Below are 26,463 nucleotides of genomic sequence, written 5' to 3'. Positions count from 1 at the left end.
ATGGTGCGGCCCCCCTCTGCTAATCCAACAGTAACTCCCTAATTTAAGACGAAGAAGCAGTCCATCAGCGCTTGAAAAAGACTACCATTCGCTGCTTAACCGAAACACCAATGTGGATGTCAGGACTACCCAGCAGGTCCCTCAGAACAAAGAGCTGACCCACCTCGGCTATCCTCCATCCCGTGATGAGGTAGCTACTTCAATAAAGCAGATGAAAAATAACAAAACACAGGGCTTGGCTGATTATTAAAAAATATCAACTCGACAATTAAAGTGGTTAACAGGTGTCTGGTAATGTGCTGGATACATTTAACTGTATTAAAAAAAATCAATATTATACTCAAGGCACTTATGATACAGAAAAACAAACAACTATCAGTAAGCATAATAGAAGCATCAATTATTGGTACAGCATAACATAAAACTGACCTTAAACAAGTAACAAATTGTGGCAACACACCCAACATTTAAATCAAAACCACCAATAAAAGCCAAGACTAACTCAAGCAGCAATCACCGTGTTCCACCCACAAACTTGCGATGTTGCTCAAATATTATATTAATTACTTAACTTAAGCATTCACTTATAACACCACATATCAACGGCCTGGAACCTCTTTCTGGTGTCTGCTGAAAGTGTCCACGCTTATAAATACAACAATCCTTGCCATATATAGCCTTTCAAGAGCCTGTTGCTTAAATTGAACTTAATGTTCCTTTTCCTTTGGTCTTTAGATTATTAAATGTTGTTTTCGCTAGACCTATACTCCCTCTTATCATCATTCTTCGTCTATCTTTTTTTTTGTCATCCACTCACCTTTAGCCTCGTTCCTCCTATGTCCTATAAGTTTTCCCCAGTCTCTAACATTACTTCTTTGTAATTATTAAGTTGTTGTCCTGGTCCTTGTTCACCAAAATCATCCTCTAACAATACTAAAACAATTGTTAGTTTTAATATCACATGCTATGCATCCATTGACTTGAGCTTCCCTCAATCCCATTAAATATTTTCCATTGTTCTTCGTTTTCATTATTGAAGTTATAGCCTCACTATACTTATTACTGGGACGTGGTCTGACCCACAATATGACCCTGGATAGGTATTGGTTTGGGTTATTGAATTTCTGAATCTCTTCTGAATTAAAATATAATCTATTTGATTTCGGACTAAGTTGCTTACATTATCCTAGGATGAGATCTATGTATAGAGATGCCTAGGGTGTTGTTCAAACCATGTACTGTATTTGCAATTGTCATCTTCATTTTCTTGCAAAAGTAAATTAATATTTCTCCTCTTTCATTTCTATTACCCAACCCATGTGGTCCTGCTTCTGGTGCTTCTTTCCAGGGCCGGATTCAGGACTGGGCAAAGTGGGCAGCTGCCCAGGGGCCTCCACATATTACAGTATGTTCTAATTTCCTCAATATAACTGCCTGGCCACGTCATAGGAAGCTTAACCCAAAACTACAGCACACTTCCCATTTCGCCGGCGTCCCGGACTCCTAATTGGTGGATTAAAGGTGTGTGTCTAGTTATCAGAACACCCATTGGTTGCTACTCCCACCAGCTGATCTTCGGGCTATATACACTTAATGGCTTTTTTCACTTCTTCTTCTATTCCTTCTCTCTCTCTTATTCTTCCTCTTCTTATATTTATTCTTCTCTCCCTCCTCCCCTCTTCCTACCTTCCCATTGCTATCTTCTATTATTTTCTTCATATTCTTTTTCTTCTTGAAATATGAGGAGAAGAGAAAAGGAAGTGAGAGACAGAAGAGATAAAGCAGAGAAAAGAGAAGAGAGTGCATGTGAAAAATAAGTTGAATGGGTAAGTCAAGCATAACTGAAGATAAGAGGAGAAAGAGTAATAATAAGTACATTTATCTAAGGGATGTAATTAAAGTAGCAAATTACTTATTATCCTGAGCCTTTTTAAAGATACAAGAGAATTTATTTACCTAACATTTCCTTAAAGAGTTTCACTTGTACCAAGAAATTGTGGATCACGGCTGAAGTCACTGTTGAAATCACCCTGTGTGTGTGTGTGTGTGTCCGGAGAGAGAGTGAGGTTATGGGATGGGAGAATGAGAGGAAAAATTAAATTAAAAAAGAAAAGAGAATAAGGAGAAATAACTTCAATCTCTAACATATATATCAACTTCTTCAACTTTTTTGTTTTAATTAATATCTAATAACTTACTATATCAACTTCTTCAACTTTTGTTTTGTATAATTAATATCTATTAACTTAAAATATCCTTCATATTTATCAAAGTACCACACGCACACATATACTTATACAGGGATATATAAAAACAATAATATATAACATCATAATATAATTTTAAAGCCACAATGACTGTACAGCAGTGTTTTGGGGTGAGCTCATGACATTATGCCCATATTAAGTCTTAAAACAACTAAAGAAAATACAGTACTTAAATTACAATATAAAACTAATGATAAAAATAATGACTAGATTTACCAAAGAATAACAAGACCAACAGAAAATATCTTAATTAATATCAATAAATTAGTCGCTTCTTCAAAAAAGTTTATCAGCCATGTATAAATTATTGTATTGTGAATAAACCCACATATAAACTGGTTTAATGTATACAGTGATATATAAACCCACATATAAACTGGTTTAATGTATACAGTGATATATAAACCCACATATAAAAAGTGGTTTAATGTATACAGTGATATATAAACCCACATATAAACTGGTTTAATGTATACAGTGATATATAAACCCACATATAAAGAGTAGTTTTAATGTATACAGTGATATATAAACCCACATATAAACTGGTTTAATGTATACAGTGATATATAAACCCACATATAAACTGGTTTAATGTATACAGTGATATAAACCCACATATAAACTGGTTTAATGTATACAGTGATATATAAACCGACGGTAAGCTGTAAAAGTTAATACTTACGCTGTATAAATATTTTGTTATTATGTTTGAGTTAAATGAATCTCATGTATAATTATTATTCATATGAAGAATGAATTAATATCATAGCGCACAGAGGAATAAGTAGTGGATAGACTAGTAACATGGTGTATAAATAAGTTATATATTATATAAATTACTTAGTATTGTAAGTCAATATATGGTGTAGGGACCGGTGTATTAGAACACAACACAACATACAACAATTGTGTATAACAAGGCAAAACAAACCACATTTGTTTATAACGAAATTAAATCTACAATATAACAATTATGCATAACGACACTAAACGTATAACACTTGTGTATAACGACGATAAACGTACATTATCTACACATAACGAAATTAACTCACAGCAATTATTTGTACTAAAGAAACATTACAGTGAAATAAGAAAATAATGACTATACGCTCTTGAGGCGTCTCTCTCTCTCTCTCTCTCTCTCTCTCTCTCTCTCTCTTATTCTTCCTATCGTAACGTTATTCAGAAATTGTTCCATTACCTTCGTGGTCTGTTTCTTTCCTCTAGTATTAATCATCCTTTTTCCCCTCTAACTGCTTCTTCTCCTCTTACTCGTTCTTCTTCCCCTCTTCCTCCATAGCTTCTTCCCTTCCTCTTTGGTTGGGTTTTACCAGGGTTGGAAATGTTGAGTTTGACTACACTTGAGGTCCTTAGTTGGCAGTATAGCTAGGTTTGGCTAGGCTGGCTAGGCTACGGTGGAGTAGTAGCTTTGGCTTGACTAGGTTGACAGTGGTGAAGTGGCAACGTTAGACTCAAAACTACCCCAATAACGATTGTATTGGCTAGGCTGGGCTGGGAGGCTACCAATGTGCAGCAGTTTCAGTCATCACTGGTCAGCTGTTGCAGGTACTCTATTGCCGGGGTCCACGCAATACCAGCTGTTTCTCCCATCACTGGCTGTAAGGCCCCGGTGGTGTGAGAGTGATGTCTGTAGGGAGATGTAAGTGTTAATAATAATAATAATAATAATAATAATAATGATAATAATAATATGTAACAATAATCACATACACGCGACTGGCGTCGAGCTCACCTTAGGCCACAGGCAGAGTGATGTTATGTAAGGAAGATTTCGCGTCTGACCCGACCTGGTGGACCAGAGCTGAGCAATGAGGTTAGGTTGAGCGAGTCTGAAGGTGGCACTCTCTCTGTCTTCCCACCTGATGAGTGACGGGTTGGTTCTGCTGTCACTGAGTAACCGCATCAGGAACTCCCAGCTTTTTGGTCCCCTTACTGTTGAGAGAGAGAGAGAGGATTAGTATTTGTTGTTGTTTACTATGATTGTTGTTGTAGTTGTTGTTTTTGATGTTTGTTGTTGTAGTTATTTGTTCTTATTGTTTGTGGTTGCTGTTGTAGTTTGTTATTGATCTTATTATTATTGATTATTCTATCTCAAACAGTTATTTATTATTTCACCACTTATCGCTATATAGTTTATCAATATCTTAAAGAAAATAGGGATGTGCCAAGTTACACCCAGAAGTTCATATTAAGGGCTGACTACCCCCCTCTTTATGTACATGCCGCCAGACCCACGTAGCTCACACCATAGGCTGACTTTTAGGGTCATGAGCAAATGTGTTGGCCATAATTTGTGCGGACACTTCCATGCTCTTCCTCCTCTTGAGCCTCTCCTCCTCCTCTCTTATCCCGTGATCATACTTAAATCCAATAAACATGGAGGAGTCAGACAGGGGCAAAGGGGGTGGGGAAACTCATAACTTTCTAGTCTTGGACGGAATCTTCTTTAGCTTACGTCGGAGCTTGGTAGTACCAGTTCCCGACCACTGAAGTCACCACTCGCATCACGGTAATCACCACTAGCGCTACTGATGTCACCACTAGCGCTGGTAAGGGATTCCTGGCCGTTCATTGTTTGAGTTTCTGTACAGAAAACAATTGTTAATTCTACTGAAACAAATATTAGTATGTAATTGCTTAAAGGGATCCATATCGGTATGCGGAGCCCGAGGCAGGTGCCATTAAAACCCTAACGAATTGTTTGGTTAAGCTGTAACGCCATTATAATCGTCAAGTGTTGTTGAGTAATGGTAAATATGGTAGTGAATGGCGTAACTTACCACACTTGATGTGCACAAACTGCTCCTGTAGGCCCAGATCTTGTAAATCGTCCACCACGGCGTTATAGGCCCCTGGTCCTCCTAGAGGCTGTGACTGTGACTCGTCTCCAGCTGTATCCCATGACCACGGATCTTGGGTGTCACAGGGGGCGTCATTCGATAGTGAGGAGGATGGCCACGACTCTTGGAATTCGTCAAGACCTCCTTCAGATAGCTGGGGTGGCCAAGGTTCCTCTGGCAGGTAGCGATCGACATCAACTAAGTTGAGTCTTGTGGTTCCCCACTCCTGGCTGTCATAGAGGCAGTTGGAAGACATGGACTTCCCCATGTTTCTCCTCCTGCTCCTCCAGTAGCTCCTGTAAGGGCGAGAACTATATACTGAAGGTGTTTAAGGTTGACCAGAGCTATAATTATTCTCGACTGGATCATAAGGAAAAATGATCTTCTCATTAGGCATCCCAGCTTATTCTGATGATTAACACCCTAGCTTTATGTGGAGGGAGGGTTAGAAATGAATAGATTAGGCTAATTAAAGTAAGTTTAAATTAGGTTATAGTAGGTTAGATTAGGTAATGTTATGTTAGGTTATCAATGGAGTCTATCATTATCAGATATAATAAGTTGGGGTGTCTAATCTTCAGTAGACCCCAAATAATGACTCAGAAGGAGCCCAGATGTTAGATGAACTCGAGAGACAAGTTCAAGGAGTCGTGAGAAGGTTTTGATAATGGCTGTTACATTACTGTCTCAACAACACCTAGAAGCCAACACTTACCATACTGAAGGTTCTGCAGTTCCTGGTGATAGATCAGCACAGTAGTCACCCAGGAAGCCTCTCAGCTGGGTGTGTGAGAGAAGAAGGAGCTGCCTGCCGGAGATGGTCGTCAGGGGCTGTAGATTAACGCTGTATGGGTCGACTCCATGGCCCTGTAGGATCTCCTTCGCCCACAACTCTACCTGCTGAGGGAGTGAGACAGGTGAGTACACGGTCTCTCTCTCTTTAAAACACATATAGATCACGATTCTCTTTCTCTCTTTCTCACCCACAGACCAAAATCTTTACTCTCACCGTTTCTACCACTGACACACATACGGCCATTAAAGACCGGGAATACTGTAGACAGATAATGGAACAATAGACATCCTAAAATAGATAAAAATAGAAAAATAAATCGACTTACTTCTCCGCTCCAGTCATTGACAGGAAGTGTGTTGAATTTATCAGTAGACGTCTCGGCGCCATCCTGGAAGATGGAACAGCTGTCTCCACCGCCCAGGTAAGTGTTGCAGAAGCTGTTTATGTCCCTCTCGTCCCCCAGCAGCGAAGGGGCGAAAGAAGGCTCGATGTGGTCGCCAGCCGTTGTTTGCCATGTCTTCCTCGGTGCGTGTGAGTGTGTGTGTGTGTAAGTGGAGGAGATATGATTGGTAGTATTTACGTTATTGCCGTTATTGTGGTGGTAGCGTTAGGTTATTGTTGTTGTTGTGGTGGTGGATGTTGACGGTTCACGGTTCGTTAAGATTCTCTTTGTGGTTCCTTATGAATCCTTTATAAAGTTCGATGTAAATAACATTTAACCCTCACTATTACACTAGAGTCAATATCTAACTCTTTCTCGTCTTATTGTCTTATACTGAGGAGATGTAAACACTTTGTTGCCTCTCCTGCCGGTGTGTTGAGATTATATGACACTGGAGTACTGAGAGGGTCATATATATATATATACGCAGTGGAGGAGCGGCGCGGCTACTCAGGTACAAGACCTCAGTAGGGGAAGTCGCCCGAGGTCATACCGCCAGCAACACATTCCTTCTTCGTCACTGTGTTAAACGTTTGCCGCGGATAGGCCGTACGCCAGCCCCTCCTTCCTTCATTCCCTTATTCCTCCCTTACTTCCCTCTCCCAATCCCTCCTTACATTCCTCCCTCTCTCCCTACTTCCTTCCCCATTTCATTTTCATCTGTACGAAACCTACCTCCTTCTTCTACCTCACTGCTTTGCTCCTTCGTTCCCTCCCACCCATTCCCCACTCCCTCCCTCACCCGGGCTATTCCCGTATTAATCATCATCGTGACGGTAATGTCCCTTCTAGTGGGACGCCACGGTATCTCCTAGCCCCCTCCCTCCCTACTTCCCTCTCTCCTTCCCTCCCTCTCTTCCTCCAACCCTCTCATTCTTCCTTCACCCACCCCCTTCCTCCGATCTTCTCGTTCATTCTTTCATCCCTCCTTACCGTTCACTCCTCCTCCCTGTCTCGCTCCTCAGGCACCCCCATCCTACCTCTTCCTTCCCTCTTCCTTACTCCCTCTAGTTTTCACTTCCTTTCCACCTCTCCTTTCTAACACCACCCTACACCACGCTACAATACACCACCACACTACACCACCACACTAAACCACCACACTACACCACCACACTACACCACCACACTAAACCACCACACTAAACCACCACACACTAAGCCACCACACTACACCTACCACTAAACCACCACACTACACCACCACACTAAACCACCACACTAAACCACCACACTACACCACCACAATAAATACCACACTACACCACCACACTAAACCACCATACTACACCACCACAATAAACCACCACACTACACCACCACACTACACCACCACACTACACCAGCAAGACTCCACAAGCAAGGTGGTGAAATGGATATCATCCTGGGAATGATGTAATTGACAACCCTCAAGCTGTAAGATGATACAACTGTTTTTGTTTTTTTTACTGCTGTGTCCTCCGACCTAAACATAGCGACTTGCCTTCGCCAACATTTTATTACCTAAATGTCCAAATACAAAAGAAACTACCCTATGGGGCATTCAGTAACTGTTTGCCTCTTAGTCAATGTTCGCTCCTGTTGTTTGGCTTAAGGACCAATAATCTTGTTCTACTGAGGCAAAGCAATACAGCTCTAAGTAGAGAAGAATACGCGACATCTCAACCAGGCTGAAATGTAACTTCTGGGCTTCTAATTCAATTCATATAACACCTCGGCAGGAGCATCTTGCATTTGGTTCCATCCCACCAGAGGTTGTGAACACCAGAGGAGTGAAGCTACCTTGATCCACATTTTGATTTTTTTACTTGTGCTCTGTTCTTGGCGTATTCTTTCCACCTGTGTGCAGACTTGAGACGGTAATAGTGACAAGTAGCCATGGGGTCGAATACCCTGATATCAAAGACGGCTCGCTGTCCCGCGACCAGAATCCTTGAGCTTTGACGTTCACACGGGCTTCGATGGATATGTTGGAAGTCCTGTGATGAAGATTATCACCATCTAAAGGAAGGCAGGTCTGTTCCAATGTATCGACATTGCAGGATTTCCTTCAACATATTCGATGGGGATCCCTACTACTTCTACTACTACCCCTCCAACCTCCTCCTATAGCCATCCCTTCACCATCATTATATTACCTAGTATCTTTATACAAAAGTAGCTACCCAAATTGAGTTAGTTAAACAGAGCTATAGGACATTCGGTGACTGTTGCCTCATAGTCAATACCCGTTACTGTTCTTTGGCTTAGGGCCCGATGATCTCGTTCCCTGAATCAAAGCAATGCAGACCTAATTAAAGTGAAGGACAGTCGACATCTCAATCAAGTTTAAACGTAGCTACGGGCTGCTGCTGCTGTTCAGAGGTTGTGAACACCAGAGGAGAGAAGCTGCCGTGATCCACATTCTGAATTCTCTGTGAATACGCCCTATTAATTATTGGTGTTCTCCTTCTTCCTGTGTGCCCACTCAAAAGACAGGTCATGGTGAGATGCGGCCATGGGGTCGAGTATCCTGATATCAAAGAACGCTCGCTGTCACCGTGTCCAGAATCCTCGAGCGCGGCGTCCACACGGGCTTCGGTGGACGTGTTGCAAGTCCTGTGATGGAGATTCTCACCGTCCAATGGAAGGAGAGTCGGTTCCACCATTACGTCGTGGTAGATATCCTTCAACATATTCGCAGTGAGATCCCTTAGCTTACGTCGTCATGCCTCCTGCATACAAGGCTACCCTTCTTGAACGCCATGACATGGTCCCATGTGTCGTAGGATAAGCCACACACGCGTGGGTAGACAAACCTTCTACTGGCCAACCATACCTTAGACTCAGAGCAATGGCATCTGTAAATTCTTGTTTGTTGAGGTTGAAGCCCTTTGCCATTATCGATAACGTTGTTAGTCAGTTTGATGCGCCCACCTCCTGCACTAAATCTTTCTAGTTCACCCCAACAGTTGTTGCATTTCTGGTTGAAGTTTATCACATTGTGTGTGCTGCCGTTCTATCGTAATGGACCGTCCAACCGAACTGAAACTCACCTTAACACAATGTAAAGTCTCTTATACATACACAGACAAACAATTAATATTTCCTATACACGCACATATTCACTATTAACGTCTCCTATATTACACATATTCACACTATTAACATCTCTATATTTACACATATTCACACTATTAACGTCTCCTATATTACACATATTCACACACTATTAACATCTCCCTATATACTTTCGTACACATATTCTTTAATATGCGTCTCCTATATTACACATATTCACACTATTAACGTCTCTATATACTCGTACACATATTCACACTATTAACGTCTCTATATTACACATATTCACATATTAACGTCTCCTATACTCGTACACATATTCACACTAATAGCGTCTCCTATATTACACATATTCACACTATTAACATCTCCTATATACTTCGTACACATATTCACACTATTAACGTCTCCTATATTACACATATTCACACTGATAACGTCTCCTATATTACACATATGCACTATTAACATCTCCTATATACTCGTACACATATTATTCACACTATTAACGTCTCCTATATTACACATATTCACACTATTAACATCTCCTATATACTCGTACACATATTCTACACTATTAACGTCCTATATTACACATATTCACACTAATAGCATCTCCTATATACTCGTACATATTCACACTATTAACGTCTCCTATATTACACATATTCACACTATTAACATCTCTATATACTCGTACACATATTCACTTACACATATTCACACTATTAACATCTCCTATATACTCGTACACATATTCACACTATTAACGTCTCCTATATTACACATATTCACACTATTAACATCTCCTATATACTCGTACACATATTCACACTATTAACGTCTCCTATATTACACATATATACTCTATTAACGTCTCGTATACACACATACACACTACTAATGTCTCCTATACACACACAAATATACACATAATGCGTCTCCTATATTGCATATTCACACTATTAACAGGGAGGAGCAGCTCTGGAGGGGAGGAGCAGCTCAGGAGGGAGAACAGCTCAGAGGCAGGTATAATGAACTATCTAGGAATGTTAAAAGAAGATGTAAGGAAAGCAAAGAGAGACTATGAATCAAAATAGCATGAGAATCAGGGAGGCGAATCCCAAGGGATTTTCAGGTATATAGGACAAAGGTCCAGGAGACAAAGTTTGGGCCTTTAAGGGGTCAGGGAGGGAAAGAAGTGATCAATGGCAGTGCAGAAATAGCACAGCATTGAACAGCTACTTTGTATCAGTTTTCTAGAAGAAATTTGCGATGAAATTCAGAGATTGGAACTGATATTTAAAGAGGGAAAAGGAAGAAGAGAAATTAAAGAATATCACTATCAGAAAAGAGGATGTTCTTAAGAAGATAAAATAAACTAAAGAAACCACAAAATCCCCAGGCGGATGAAATTTTTCCTCGAGGTCTTGAAAAGAGTGTAGGGAACAGATTAGGACCCCTCGTAAACTGTTGCAAAATCATTAGACACACGAGGGTTGTGCGAACTTGTGGAAACAGGCAAATGTAGTACCCATATTCAAAAAGGGAGAGAAAGAGCATCAGCGTCAAATTTACCGGCCGATCAGTTTGACGTCAGTAGTGAAATTTCTTGAATCAATTATAGCAAGTAGCATCGATGTCGCATCTGAAAAGCAAATTAATCTCACGACTCTCGGCCACCGGGTTTACAAATGCATCCTGTCTAACAAATCTGTGACGTTTTTTAGGAAAGTCTTGAGGTAGTAGATAATGACGAAAATTACGATGTTATTTACTTGGAGCTTTTAGCAAAGCATTTTAACAGAGTACGCATCAGAAGGCTTCTGAAAAAATTAGGCTCATGGTATCGAGGGAAAGTTTTAAATTGGATAAAATCGCGAAACCGCGATGACGCAGAGGGTCAGCGGAGATGGTGTTAAATCTGGAAGTGGGGCCGTGTAACCAGTGGGGTTCCTCAGGGGTCAGTACTAGGCCCACTCTTGTTCATAATCTACATAAAACGATCTAGATACTGGGATCAGCATTTGACATAAGCAGTTTGCGGATGACACCAAAATAGGGCAGCTTAGATTAATTCAGGGCAGGATGCAAATGCATTACAGGGATATAAAATAAACTGCAGGGTTGATTACGAAAAATGGCAAATGAAATTCAACACCAAGCAGATGCAGCGTACTTAATATTGGAAGAACAAATACTGATGAAATGTATACACAGCCTTAACAACTATCAACCTAGAAGTCGACTTGTGAGAAAGAGACCTAGGGGTATATAGCCGGACCTACAGCCTAGAAACAGTCTTGCGTTAATGTTCGAAATAGGCTGACAGAGTATTGGGTTTTTATAATAGAAGTGTATAGTAACAAGAGTGCAGAGATCTTATTGCAACTATATCTTGCGCTAGTCAGGCCGCACCTCGATTATGCGGTTCAGTTCTGAATGCTATTATAGAATGGGATATAAATTTACTTTCGAGTCGGTGCGGCGAAGAATGACACAAATAATTCAGGACTTAGGAAGCCTTCCATATCAGGATAGGTTAAAGAAACTTAACTTGCATTCCTAGAAAGACGAAGAGTGCGGGGAGATATGATAGAAGTATTTAAGTGGGTGAAAAGGAATCAATAAAGAGGTATATAGATAAAGTTCTTATAATATCCAGCAGGGATAGGACTCGGAGCAACAGTTTAAGTTGGATAAGTTTAGGTTTAGGAGGGAGATAGGAAGAAACTGGTTCACAAATAGGGTGGTGGACGAGTGGAATACTTTCTTGACTTTGTAGTAAGTGCTGGAACTCTGGAAAGTTTCAAAAGGAGGCTAGATAGATTCATGGATGATAGAGAGTGGTAGTAACTCTCGTCGGGAGCTGCCATGCACAGGCCAACCTGCCTGTGCAGACTCCTTATGTTCTTATGTTCTTACATATTCACACTATTAACGTCTCCTATATTACACATATACACTCTATTAACGTCTCGTATACACACATACACACTACTAATGTCTCCTATACACACACAGATATACACTATTAACGTCTTCTATACACAAACATTATACTCTATGCATGTACTTCCCCTATACGCACACCTACACAGTATACTGGGTTTCATCTCGAACATATCTTTGACCTTTCTATTACACAACTTAACCTCAATTGACCTGATCTAAACCTGCATAGACGTCTCTCTTAAAACACCAGTCACCAAGGCCGGCATTGGATACCCACACCTGTAGGTTCGAAGTCATGCCAGTGCGATTTCCTTACGTTCCTTTCTGTTGAGGTCATGGCATTAGCACCGGACACCCATTGAGCTAAAACGAACCCTAACGTATCCAGGGTTGAGACGTGCAATACGACTCTTTTTGTTTTGTCTACTTCAACACTCAATGTCGACTTCATTTCGTAAAGATTCGCCGTTTATCAGGTGTTCTCATTATACGATGACCCCCACTGGGTATATGATGACTTTATATGACTGGGTATGATAATTTAGCCCTTGTGTGTGATGACAACGCTAATATGATGACTTCAATTCCCTTGTGTGTAGCAACCTTGTGTGATGACTTAACCCCTTCACTACGATGACTTAACCCCCTTGCGTGGCTTGGGCCCTTGAGGACGATGACTTAACCCCTTGAGTAAGATGGCGTAACATTTACGTGTGGTGCGACAGTGACTCATCTCCCACCCACTCACTCTAGGTTGAAAGAGATCTTAATCATTCACACAGGTGACGCACACTATCAACACGCTTTGCCTGATAACCAATTAATTTCCCCAGTGTTCATACGTATGTCTCCAACTCCTCACACAAGAGCCCCTTGAGCATGTAAGACGAAGATGAATTCTTAAAAGGTTTTACAAGGACTATTTCATCATCTTTCTTCAGTAATGTTTATGATCCTTTTTGAGCATGTATCTTATTGTTATAGCTTATGTGGTACGGGTTAAATTTATCCATACGTCCCTAGTTACGTGAAAATAGAGCAGTTCTCTCTTACGAGGATTTTAGAATGCGGCCACGTAACATTGGTGGTGGTGAGCCAAGATCGTCCGCATACCACCACAAATTATCATTACACGCTTCGTCATCCTCGAGGGGAATTTCCTGAAACAGCTGCCATGCATATCAATGGTGTCTGGCGAGGGCTGGGGGAAGTTCCCTGCACCATATCTCTTTATCTCTCTCTCTCTCTCTCACTCTCTGTCCCTCTCATTCCCAACCAATAGCCAAGACTTTTTTCTCTCCTCCTACACCTGGTGAACCCTGGTTTTCAATTAAAGTTTTAATATTATTGTCCTGCAGCGCCACGTAGAGGTTGCTGAGGTACGAGTCCCAACTTTCTCCTGGGTTCTATCCTGGGCCGGATCAGATGACAGGTTTTCTTCGGGTACTTCAGTTTCCTCCCATTACTAATAATAGAGTGACTGAACAATACAGTTGATAATGAAGATAAGAAAGAAGGATAATGCTGGAGGTGACGATTAGTACTCGAAGGATTGTATGGAATTTTCCAAGATTTCTGGAGATGCTATTTGCATGATACTAAACTAGAAAATGGAAACGACAGTGCACAGAACCTAACATAACCTAACCTAACCAACCTAATCTACTTAACCTTACCTAACTGTAACCGGCAGGCTCCGGCCCTCGAACCCTCGGCATATTTAGCAGAAACAACTTACCTTAATATTGTGGTGGATACAGTGTAGAGATGGTCTCGAGGCAGTGGTGAAATCCTGTTTCATGCTTGGGAGAGGGACTCCTTGAGGTAGCCAACAAAGTGTTGACCATGGTAACCAAAACGTGGGATACGTGCTCACGATATCTCGCCAATGTCTTTCAATATTATTTTGTGTACGGGTTGACTGTGGCTGACTGTGGTTCTTCAAATCAATGTACCCCTTCCAACTATCAGTAATTATATAGATAACCTAGAAGTATCAATTCCTTAACAATGTTCACCAATGTTTGTCTCGTTTTAACAGGTACGAGAAACAGAAATTTTAATACCACGTACAGTATGACCCCACCAGCTACCCACTGTGCGGTAGCAATCCTTCCACGATCATATTTCCTCTTACCGAACTTGGCCTCGTTAATTTCCACGACAGTATCAAATTCACCCAACTTCTCTGAAACAGACACAGTCAGCCACTTCGGACTAAGCGAGAACCAATTACTGGTCAAGTGTTCTATTTGAAACACTTATTTTCTGTTCACTGCCAGTTTTTCGCATTTTGAACACTTGCACGTCCTGCCAAATAGTCCATGTTGACGGATGGACTCTTGGAGACGGTCTTTATCCTCTACAAGCAAAGATAACTTACGATAAGGTAGAGAACAACCCGCTACCTATGGGTGTAACAGTTGTTTGTCTTAATGGTGGTGGTGAGGCAGGTCCACCGCACTAACTCCAAGTTGAAGAAGAATATGAAGGTGCTCTCAGACCTACTGTAGGGAGTCACCAGAGCTATACCCCGACTCGTACTGTGCCCAGATATGTTGACGTCCAAGTAGGAAAAGGCTCCCGTGATCGGTGTGTTTGTGTTGAAGCTCAAGCAAAGGGAGTACTTGGTGGACGTGATTCTCCATCTCCAGCACGAAGAGATGTTGGGTTTGTTGGTGCTGCTCCTCTGGTGGAGTTTGGTGGAGTACAGCATCCGGGGTAGCAGCTGTGAGCAGCTTCAGGGCAGGTGTGAGCATTTCTGTTGGAAGCAGCACCAGGACATCTGTAAGCATTGCTGTTGTGAGCTGCCGCTGGGCAGCTGTGAGCAGTGTTGCTGTGAGCTGAGAGATGAGAGAGAGAGAGAGATTTTGGCGCTCTGGGCAAGTTTCACGAACGGTGTCCCCTTCTTGGTATATATATGACAGTTGCAATAGATATTTTCTTTGGGAGCGGAAACGTACAATGAAGAGTAAACCCAGTTTCGAGGAGCTTTCCTCCGTCATCAGGCAATCTAAAAACAAAATCTAATAAAGAATAGAAACAATTAAAATCAAAATAGAGATTGAAGATGAATTTAGGTCACTAAAACCAAGTCTGATAAAAGCAAACATTATCCAAATATAATATATATATAACACACACAGAGGTGCCCAACGTTACAATGGTTAACTACTCACAAAATAATAAAACACAGAACATCAATAAATTTTGGCCTCTCATTACACAGTGGGGTTTTTTTAACTGGACCAGTAACAGGTTCAATTTATTCCTTAAGAAACTGTAATTCAGAGTGACGGTTGAAGTACATTCGTTCCGAAGGCTCTATAGTATTAACGCTTCGGCGACACTCATCTTTCCGGAATACACCGCATAAGCGCAGTCTGCTGCATCCGTGTCCTATAGTGAGTCGTCGGTGTAAACAATGATTGAGCCCCATGGGTTGAGTGTTATGACTTTACTGATCTTCTGTAGTGTTGTTTGTCGTTGTACTATTGGTGGTCATCTTAGTGCCAGTGTAGTGTAGTGATGGCCCATGGTGTTAGCGTTCGCCCCTCATCTATCGGAGGAATATGGATGTTGAGATCTAAGAACATATCAGAGAAGGTCTGCACTAGAATTTTGTATCCCCTCTTGCCTCGTCCGGCCAATGGGGCGGGTTTCGCAGGGTATTAGAGATGGTCAGTGAAGGTGAAAGAGACGCAAGGGTTCCTTAAGCATTTGACTCCAATTGTGGTGACTAATATTTTCATTCTGTCTTGGATACTGGTTAAACTCAGCTCTTTACTCATGTTCACTATCCAGATTATCATTGGACAGCCTAGGATGAGTCGCATTGCTACATTCTGTAACTTTTCAAGAGGCGATAAGACGGTGGCTGATAGTGAGAACAGATGGAGGGCGTGATTGTCTATGAGTGACTGTATATAAGCAGTATAATAGAGGTTTTGGCTATGGGGACTGACACACTAGCACACCTGTTGAAAAAGGGTGCGACTTGTGTTACATAGAACATGAACGGAAGCGTAACCCATCTATTTGTTGTTGTTTTTCAGCCGACGCGACACCAACGAATCTCAACTTAACCTAAACTCCCCAAGGATTACATTGAGTTAATGTGGCGGGTTTCGAAACCTATAAAATTGTGCTAATTCCGTGATGGAGGGCGGGTTATAACTACAACACTGTTCGCGTTACATTGGCTGATTTACCCGAGTGTCCCTTTAATTTGTTAAAAGTTTACGTTTTCTGTAAGCAGTGGCGGCAAGCCGTGACGTCAATAGGACTGTTGTGGTATGTGGCGACGAACAGGGAGGGATATGATCTTTGCATCTACCACCGGAAGAAACGAATCCTGTTCGTAGCTTTCTGCCTTCTGCTATGACGCAGGGGCACTGCAGTTATGTATTGTACTCATTTCATATCCACCGTAAACCAGTGGTTCAGAAACTGATGTCTTGACGTTTGGTTGTAAGGTTAAGCTTGCAGGCATTCACGATATAATGTCCTTGAGACAGGCTAAAATAGCTGCTTAACGGGAAATTCATATTTTACGTTCTTCTGGTTTAGACAATGGGAGGTTGCAAAACGTTAATAATCTGTGTGCAGCTTATATTCATTTTGTTGTCATTTTCAATAGTGTATTCCTTGATAGAGGAAGAGGGATCCTAGTGCTGTCACTAGGTACCCCTGTACAATAACACCAGAAGCATCTGTCAAGTGTCACAAGTATATACAGTATAAATATTATAAAGGGAACTACTAAAGCCTAAGGAAGGAAGGATATTCCTTTAACACATTATCAATATTATTTACATAGTATCTGGCCAGCATAGGGAGGGGATCATCGTGTCTCCGTCAGGGGGTCGTGGAGTGGTGGTCCAGCAGGTGTTGTGTGTGGGGACATCTTAGGAGGTAGTGGATAAGGGTGCGGCTGTAGTTCTTGTTACGTTTTAACGCTTCCTGCTCCACCACAGGGTCCCCGGTTCGAGTCCAGTGTCAAGGTTTTAACACCAGACGTAAAAAAAACAGAGTTGTATTACTTGTATACAAAAGCTAAATATACCATCATGTGTAGGATTTTAAGCTCTTTTATTTTGTTAATAAGTGATCATCTCCCAAAATCAATCTTTAATGAGGACCACGAAAAGGCAAGAAAGGCCGCCATTATTTCACGATGAAGGCGAAACCTCATCTCTCCTCGGTTCAATTGGGAAATTTAGTATGTTGTTTAGGAATTTTACCAGGTATTATTTTAATGTATTATTTTTTTTCCTAATTTTCCTGGACGTAACAGTACCATGTTTTGAGAGTAAATTATGGCGTGTTTTAAATATGAGAATTCAGCTTAGTCAAGATTCCGCCAAAAAAGCAAGTGTAGAGGCAGTGTACCCCACGAAGGCTGAAATCAAACTGGAAGAATTACGGAATTCGGGGAAATGTCACACTGCGTGGATAGAAGACTTTCTACATGACCGCAAGCTTGGTGTGTGTCAGTGATTAATGGTACAAAATCGTCATCTGTACCTGTCACCAAGTGTAAGGGGTACCACAGGGCAGTGTGGGCCCGCTGTTGTTTGTTTGTTTCATAAATGACATGCCTGATGGTTGTACACTCCACTCCATACAAATGTTTGCCGATGACGCCAAGTTATTTCGGGAAATTAAGAACCAAGCGGACTGTGAAGAGCTGCAGAAGGTTACTCTGACTCAGGAATGGTCGAAGAAATGGCTGCTGAGATTCAATGTCACGAAGTGTAAGAGGATACACCTGGGGCGTACCAACGGTAAGGAGGCGTATCATATGTCCCAACGGGATGAAGAAATTGCGCTAGTTGAGACTGTATGTGAGAAGGACCTAGGTGTGTATGTTGACAATGAGCTGAAGTTCTCGGGCCATTGCGAAGAAGGTGAATCAGGCAAATAAATTATTGGGTCTTATAAGAAGGTCGTCCAGATATCTAGACGGTCCGTCCCTCGTGACGATCTTCAGGGGTGAAGAGTGCTTCCCCATCTGGGTACTGTCACTTATCTGGTCCCAAGAGATATGCTAGGGACTGTCAGTTGGTTGAAAATGTTCAAGGAGGGCCACCAAACTGGTGCCTGCACTTCGACACCTCAGCTACCCTGAGAGATTATGGGCCGCCTGAACTTGCCTAGCTTATACTACAGACGGGCAAGGGGACCTAGTTGAGGTGTAGAAGTATCTCAGGGGCACTACTCAGTTAGTGTCCTTACTTGGAGCTGGCGGACGCTCGCCCCACAAAGAGTCACAGCTCAAGATTGAAGAAGCCGCAAGTCCAGAAAACTGTGAGGAGCAAACTTTTTTCGGAGTGAGAGTTGTAAACTCTTGGAACAATGTACCAGAAGGTGTTGTGGCAGCACCGAGTGTGAGCTCTTTCAAGACAAGACTTGACCAATACTGGGCAGGTTCAGGTACATTCAGGAGCCGGTGCAGCGCCCAGTACTGCCAACAGTGCGTGACAGAGACGTGACCCGTCACCCGGGCTAACGAGCCAGCCGATCTTTTTGGTGAAAAAGACAAATGAAAAGGAGAAAGTAATCAGAGACGTGACCGATCGCCCAAGCGGCTAACAAGCCGATCCAGTGGCGAAGAGGATAAAGAAAGTAAAAAGTATACCCCAAGCTGTGACGGATATATATCAAGTGCCTGCCTGTGTGCCTTCACCTTAGCCAATCATCTTGACCTGTAGGTGTGACGTCAGGGCACAGCTAGGCTGATTAAGGTGAGGCCTGGGCAGTTCATTCTCAGCAACAAGTGCGCTCGATTCCAGGGTTTGTGTTTGAGGTTTTAAACGGCCTCCGAGCCGTAATCCATCTTTTTAAACCAAATTTTGTCGGGTTACCATTTGGTAGTCCGACAATATTATTGGAAAGTTCGGGATAAGTCCTCGGGTGTGGGTAGGCACCTGAAAGACTCAAACTAGTTATATATGAATAGAAAACGTCCCTGAAATACAATATATATAAATTAAGATGAGATAATAAAGAAAATAAATATTTAAATGTCCTGATAACCGGTTCCATTTGAAATGTGTATATTTTTAAGAGACCGCCGTGTACCCCCGTGACGTTGTATCTTCTACTCCGAATATTTTTCGTCTCCCCATCGACCTTCTCCAATTTTATCAAGCATTGCATTCCTACAATCATCCTCTTATAGCTTCAAAGTATGGTAAGTATCGCACTTTTGTTTGTGATAGATAGGTGTCATACAATTTCCAATTCACCAATATATTATATAGGGAAGATATAAGATGAGCCAAATGTACTAGGGTGGTTAGCTATTAGTCTACAACAAGTGTCATATGTGACTCACGCTGATAATTACCCTAGAAAAAATTTCTCCTGCTATATTTCACTGTTTGGGTTGTTGTTGTTCCGGTTGTGTTTAGGTACTACAATACAGTACCAATATTTGTAAGTTTAGATTGATTTACGTAAAATATTTTTTTAGAAGAAATTTTCGAACTCGGGGTTAGAAAAAAGTAAGATCCCCTATTAAAAGATTCAAGGCGCCATAAGCTCGATGAGCAGGCTTTGTGTGAAATATAACAAAGTTTAGGACTGCTTTTAGTGTCCTAGTGGTCTAAAGGTAACGTTCCTCGATCACACACATGAGGCATTAGATGACATGTACGTAGTGCCTTGTCATAGCTAGGTTATGTATATAATGTTGGCTTGCTTGCTCCTTTACTGTCTTGCTTGTTTATTTGTTTTCTAGCACACTTTCTTGATTGCTTGTTTGCTTTCTTACTTGCACTCCAGATAATATCCCAGGCAATTTTTTTGAGGCAGGAAGCTAAAATTTTGTTCTTATGCCGTGGGGGCGGGTCGGTGTAGGCTGTTAGTGCCATTACCTGTCCGTACATAATTGGTTTTCTTATGACAATGATTTGTATCACTTCAGATGTAATGAACAATTTGTATAGTAAACTTTCATAACAACAGTGGTTAAGGATGTTTCGTTCATTTACCTTATCTGCCTTCATGGTTACAATACACCAAAAAATTTAAGATAATTCTTTATTTAAAAAAATTGCATATAACGATATAGAAAAATAATTTATAATAAAAAATCTTGTGTAGCTGCTTCTCTGTATAAAATCTATATGGAAATATAAAATGCCTAATATCACAGTTGAAATTATTTATAGCTATATGAAACTATATATATATATGTCTTAATCTAAATATATGTTAATAAATTGTAACATACAGGGTGTCCAGATCGGAATCATGCAAATTAGACATGATTTATTACCGTATATGTTCTATATAGTAGGTCATATTATAAGCATATTCTATTTATATGTATTATGTGTAATACAGGTATCATAAATTATTATGTGAAATATATACAGTATGTAACGGTATGTGTCATAGATATGATTCTGGACACCCACCAATACAATAAACTCTTTCCATCACCCTGTATAATATATCTTCTATTAATCAGGTACAGTACACATTGTAGTCAGGTCTTTTTTTTTGTCTCAATAAATATATTATAATCTAAATCTCGCTTAATATCATACACTGATGGTTTATAGTTCTTTAATCAGTTAATCTGAGCAAAAATAAAATCACCGTTTATTTTTTTCTTTGTCAGATTTATCATTTGTTTACTTTTTCGTTTGAGTTTATTATGGGGTTTTGGGACACGTTAAGTCGGATTTGCTTTTTGTAGGTGCTGAAGTCAGACTGGCTTTTTGGAGGCGCTGCTGTCAGACTTGGTTCAGTACTGACTTTCTGAGGTAATCAAGGCAGAGCCTGAGAATTGGGCACTCGTCGACACGGAACTTCTCTAACACACACACACACACACACGCACAGTCTTGTTTCTTCTGCAGCAGAAGGAACTTTCCCTCAGCTCGCCCTCAAAAGGGATTCCTTGTCAGCCGGATCGTCAAAGGACACGCATGAAGTTTGAGATTAACAAGAACCTTAAGGGACAAAGAGTATGAGAAGCAGGAGCAGGATTTCCCTTCAGTCTTCAGCAGGATCAGAAAGACCTCGCCCAGCTTTATTACGTCGAAGGATTCCCGTCAATAGGATATCCAGCGATTATTTTCAACAGCATTCACGAGTGTTGGAGCTGAGCTGTTTAGCGCGCCTCATGGGCCAGTTCCCTGAGGAATTTGAGAGCTTTTGGGCCGCACTTGTAGACGAGCTGTTTCTCAGAGGCAAGGGTTGAAGGGCCCCTGTTGTGTAGTGATACCTGAAGGGGGAAGAGAGACACTCATTGTAACTACACTGTGAATTGGGATTTTAATGTGACAACGTCGAGCTTGTGTTTTATTGTCAGTGTGTGTGTAACTGCTGTCAGTGTGTGTGTTTGTGTAAGCATATATCAGAGTGTGTGTGTGTGTGTGCATGTGTAAGTGCTGTATCAAAGTGTGTGTGTGTGTAAGTGCTGTATCAAAAGTGTGTGTGTGTGTGTGTGTGTGTGTGTGTGTGTGTGTGTAGTTTTGAGATGTCTTTTACCTGGTCAGGTCATATAAAGAGAGCAGCTTATCTCAACATTTGTTTACCAAAATGAAAGAAAAACAACATAAATATCACTATGATAACACGAGGGACCATCACTCACCTAAGACCACGGGCGAAATTATCGTAAGAGAGGTTGGGCGTTGACCTCGGCCCCACATGTTGGCTACGGCACCAGGTATGACAAACCGGAAGGTGTTGTTTTCTCGGTCCTCCCACCTGATGTAGGAGGGATTGTAGTCTTTGTCTGCTAGAAGTCTGATCACAAACTCCCAGTTCTTTGGTCCTCGTTCTATAATTGGTCAAAAAAAAATACAAAACATTAAACGTTAAGTTAGCTTGTTATTTTTCCTACTACGTACAGTATATGATTTCCGTAATTTGTAACATGTATTAATTTGAGTTATTTGGAATGGGAACCCCCACCCCACCCCTCCATTGAGAAGAAGAAACAGCAAGGAAAGTAAAGAAAAGGAAAAGGGTGAAGAAGTGAAGGAAGACATCAAATGTTTATTCCCCAGAGTGGTATGGAGACGAGGATGTAACTTACCCCTCTTCCTGGACTTGGTGCGGATCTTCTTGAGGGCGTTGCAGGAGGGGCTGAAGGAAGGAACGACAGCATCTGGTGAAGACGCCGCCTCGGAGGAACTGTCGTCGAATATCATGGGTTCCTCTGAAGGGGGAGGAGAGATAGTGTAAGTCGGTGTTGAGGGTGGGAGAGTGTATAACGACATTATATTATTGTTGTTAACACACACACACACACACACACACACAAAACAACAGCAAACAGTAACTCACCAATTTTCAATTCAGGGACAGTAATAGGGCAGGAGATGGGAGCGGAGACGGGAGTCGAGTAGTGCGTATAGTTCTCATTGTATGTAGGCGCGATACTCTCACGACCTTCCACATGGTACTGCTGTTGAGTCTCCAGTTGTAGAAGATCCCAATTCTGCTCCTGGTGCAAAAAGTCATCCATCACGGTGAAGTCTTCTTCAGTGACCTTGAGACGGGATAGTTCCGGGGTGACATTTTTTTCAGAGAAATCCCCGTCAAAGTTGGAGTAGGAGTCACTACTCGGCGATGTTGCGTCTTCATATTCATAACTTGGGGTCCCGCTGGCTGAAGAACGAGAGAGTTAGGAAAGTCCTGTTATTATCGTCTATATATATCCTTACTCACAGCTGTTGAGGGCAGGGCGACAGAGATACTGTACGTTCACAGTTCTAATCACTGTGTTTATTGATGATGGTAAAAGCGATATACAGCACTGTAGTTATATATAGCAAGCTTCAATGTCCATGTGTGACTGAACGTGGAGGAAAGCAATGGTGAGGCCGGAGGAGCCAGATGAGGAGCAAATGAAAGACGAGGAAAAGAAGAGGAGGGGGGAGGAGCATATGAGGAGATGGAAGATGAAAAAAATAGTTAGAGGAGTAGGAAGAGTAAGAAGAAGGACACGAACATAGACCACACCATCACCTTTAATGAGCGAACACAACACTCACCTATCCCCGGCTGAACAAACAGCTGGCGCATTTCTTCAAAGAACACCCCGCCGTAGAGGGAGCCAAAGTACTTGCAGAAATCAAACTGACTGTACATAGAGAGTTCTCTCCCGGTCACGGCTAAGAAGACTGACAGGTCCACTTGTTGAAGGTCGATCCCATTACGGTAGCATACACTTTCGGCCCATTTAAAACACACCTGTTGGGGGAAATAAAAGAGATGTTAATATGGGTTAACGTTAGAAATTATACGTAAGGGGGAATCAGGAGAGAGAGAGAGAGAGTATTTCATGCAGGAAGGAAGCATCCTGTCCACTACTGTACGCAGATAACAACAAACACGGATTGTATGAATATATAATATTACTAACATATCCTGAATAAATGTGTAGAAAATGTTAAGTGGATGTTATCAGTTCCTAAGCATGCATATAAAAACATACTGAGTAGTAAATACATACATACTGCCTCAAACACACATACATTACACACACCTTTGTACGAACACACACTTTGGAAGACAGCTGGTGGACACCCAAATATCCAACACAGACATGCAGCGGAAGTAACGAGAGATACACAGACACTCACTAACAGACAGATGGCTACACTAACAGACAGATGGATACACTAACAGACAGATGGATACACTAACAGACAGACGGATACACTAACAGACAGATGGCTACACTAACGAACGGAGTAAGCTACACTAACAGACAGATGGATACACTAACAGACAGATGGCTACACTAACAGACAGATGGCTACACTAACAGACAGATGGCTACACTAACAGACAGATGGATACACTAACGAACAGATGGATACACACTAGCAGACAGATGGCTGCACTAACAGACGAATGGATACTGACAGACAGACGGATACACTAACGAACAGATGGCTACACTAACAGACAGATGGCTACACTAACAGACAGATGGATACACTGTAGACGAATGGGCTACACTAACAGACAGATGGCTACACTAACAGACAGATGGATACACTAACAGACAGATGGATACACTAACAGACAGATGGCTACACTAACAGACAGATGGATACACTAACAGACAGATGGCTACACTAACAGACAGATGGATACACTAACAGACAGATGGCTACACTAACAGACAGATGGCTACACTAACGGAACAGATGGCTACACTAACAGACGAACGGATACACTAACAGACAGATGGATACACTAACGAATTAAGATGGATACACTAACAGACAGATGGCTACACTAACAGACAGATGGCTACACACTAACAGACAGATGGCTACACTAACAGATGAACGGATACACTAACAGACAGATGGATACACTAACAGACAGATGGATACACTAACAGACAGATGGATACACTAACAGACAGATGGATACACTAACAGATGGCTACACTAACAGACAGATGGCTACACTAACAGACAGATGGATACACTAACCTGCAGACAGACGGATACACTAACAGGGCAGATGGATACACTAACAGACAGATGGCTACACTAACAGACGAATGGATACACTAACAGACAGATGGATACACTAACAGACAGATGGCTACACTAACAGACAGACGGATACACTAACAGACAGATGGATACACTAACAGACAGACGGATACACTAACAGACAGATGGATACACTAACAGACAGATGGCTACACTAACAGACATGAATGGCTACACTAACAGACAGATGGCTACACTAACAGACTTTCAGATGGCTACACTAACAGACAGATGGATACACTAACAGACAGATGGCTACACTAACAGACAGACGGGCTACACTGGCACAGACGGGCAGCTACACTAACAGACAGATGGCTACACCTAACAGACAGATGGATACACTAACAGACAGATGGCTGCACTAACAGACAGATGGCTACACTAACAGACAGATGGCTACACTAACAGACAGATGGATACACTAACAGACAGATGGCTACACTAACAGACAGATGGCTACACTAACGAACAGATGGATACACTAACAGACAGATGGCTACACTAACAGACAGATGGCTACACTTACAACAGACAGATGGCTACACTAACAGACGAATTGGCTACACTAACAGAACAGATGGATACACTAACGAACAGATGGATGCACTAACAGACGATGGCTACACTAACAGACAGATGGATACACTAACGAACAGATGGATACACTTACTAACAGGCGGGTGTGGCTGCACTAACGAAGATGAATGGATACACTAACAGACAGATGGATACACTAACGAACAGATGGATACACTAACAGACAGATGGATACACTAACAGACAGATGGCTACACTAACAGACAGATGGCTACACTAACGAGCAGATGGCTACACACTAACAGACAGATGGCTACACTAACAGACGAATGGATACACTAACAGACAGATGGATACACTAACAGACAGATGGCTACACTAACAGGCAGATGGATACACTAACAGACAGATGGCTACACTAGCAGACAGATGGATACACTAACAGACAGATAAGCTACACTAACAGACAGATGGCTACGCAACAGACAGATGGATACACTAACAGACAGATGGCTACACTAACAGACAGATGGCTACACTAACAGGAGCAGATGGATACACTAACGAACAGATGGATACACTAACAGACAGATGGATACACTAACAGACGAATGGATACACTAACAGACAGATGGATACACTAACAGACAGATGGCTACCAGATGGCTACACATGGCTACATAACAGACAGATGGATACACTAACGCAGATGGCTACACTAACACAGATGGATACACTAACGACAGATGGCTACACTAACAGACAGATGGATACACTAACAGACAGATGGATACACTAACAGACAGATGGATACACTAACAGACAGATGGCTACACTAACAGACAGATGGATACACTAACAGACAGATGGATACACTAACAGACAGATGGATACACTAACAGACAGATGGATACACTAACAGACAGATGGATACACTAACAGACAGATGGATACACTAACAGACAGATGGATACACTAACAGACGGGATAC

At 41.7% G+C, this 26,463-nt stretch overlaps 2 protein-coding genes across 2 annotated transcripts in view; both read right to left on the bottom strand.

Moving 5' to 3' along the window:
* Nucleotides 1-4,720: 4,720 nt before the first annotated feature.
* On the bottom strand, nucleotides 4,721-5,414 carry LOC121875390. Its single transcript, XM_042379943.1, has 2 exons — nucleotides 5,075-5,414; nucleotides 4,721-4,877 (listed from the first exon to the last, which is right to left on the bottom strand). The coding sequence occupies exons 1-2, from the start codon at nucleotides 5,400-5,402 to the stop codon at nucleotides 4,741-4,743; spliced, it is 465 nt and encodes a 154-aa protein (XP_042235877.1). The 5' UTR covers nucleotides 5,403-5,414; the 3' UTR covers nucleotides 4,721-4,740.
* Nucleotides 5,415-20,415: 15,001 nt separating this feature from the next.
* Nucleotides 20,416-26,463, bottom strand: part of LOC121875286 — a 7,715-nt gene continuing 1,667 nt past the window's right edge. Inside the window, exons 2-6 of the mRNA XM_042379750.1 lie at nucleotides 23,409-23,607; nucleotides 22,699-23,022; nucleotides 22,448-22,570; nucleotides 22,001-22,189; nucleotides 20,416-21,628 (exon numbers count right to left, since the gene is read on the bottom strand). Coding sequence (XP_042235684.1) covers nucleotides 21,588-21,628; nucleotides 22,001-22,189; nucleotides 22,448-22,570; nucleotides 22,699-23,022; nucleotides 23,409-23,607 — 876 coding nt within the window. The 3' untranslated portion in view covers nucleotides 20,416-21,587. The remainder of the gene's footprint in view (nucleotides 21,629-22,000; nucleotides 22,190-22,447; nucleotides 22,571-22,698; nucleotides 23,023-23,408; nucleotides 23,608-26,463) is intronic.

This window comes from Homarus americanus, unplaced genomic scaffold (assembly GCF_018991925.1).
Source record: "Homarus americanus isolate GMGI-L3 unplaced genomic scaffold, GMGI_Hamer_2.0 scaffold56241, whole genome shotgun sequence".
Classification (NCBI taxonomy): domain Eukaryota; kingdom Metazoa; phylum Arthropoda; class Malacostraca; order Decapoda; family Nephropidae; genus Homarus; species Homarus americanus.
The sequence above is the reverse complement of the archived record's forward strand: the minus strand, read 5'-3'. Positions and strand labels throughout refer to the sequence as shown.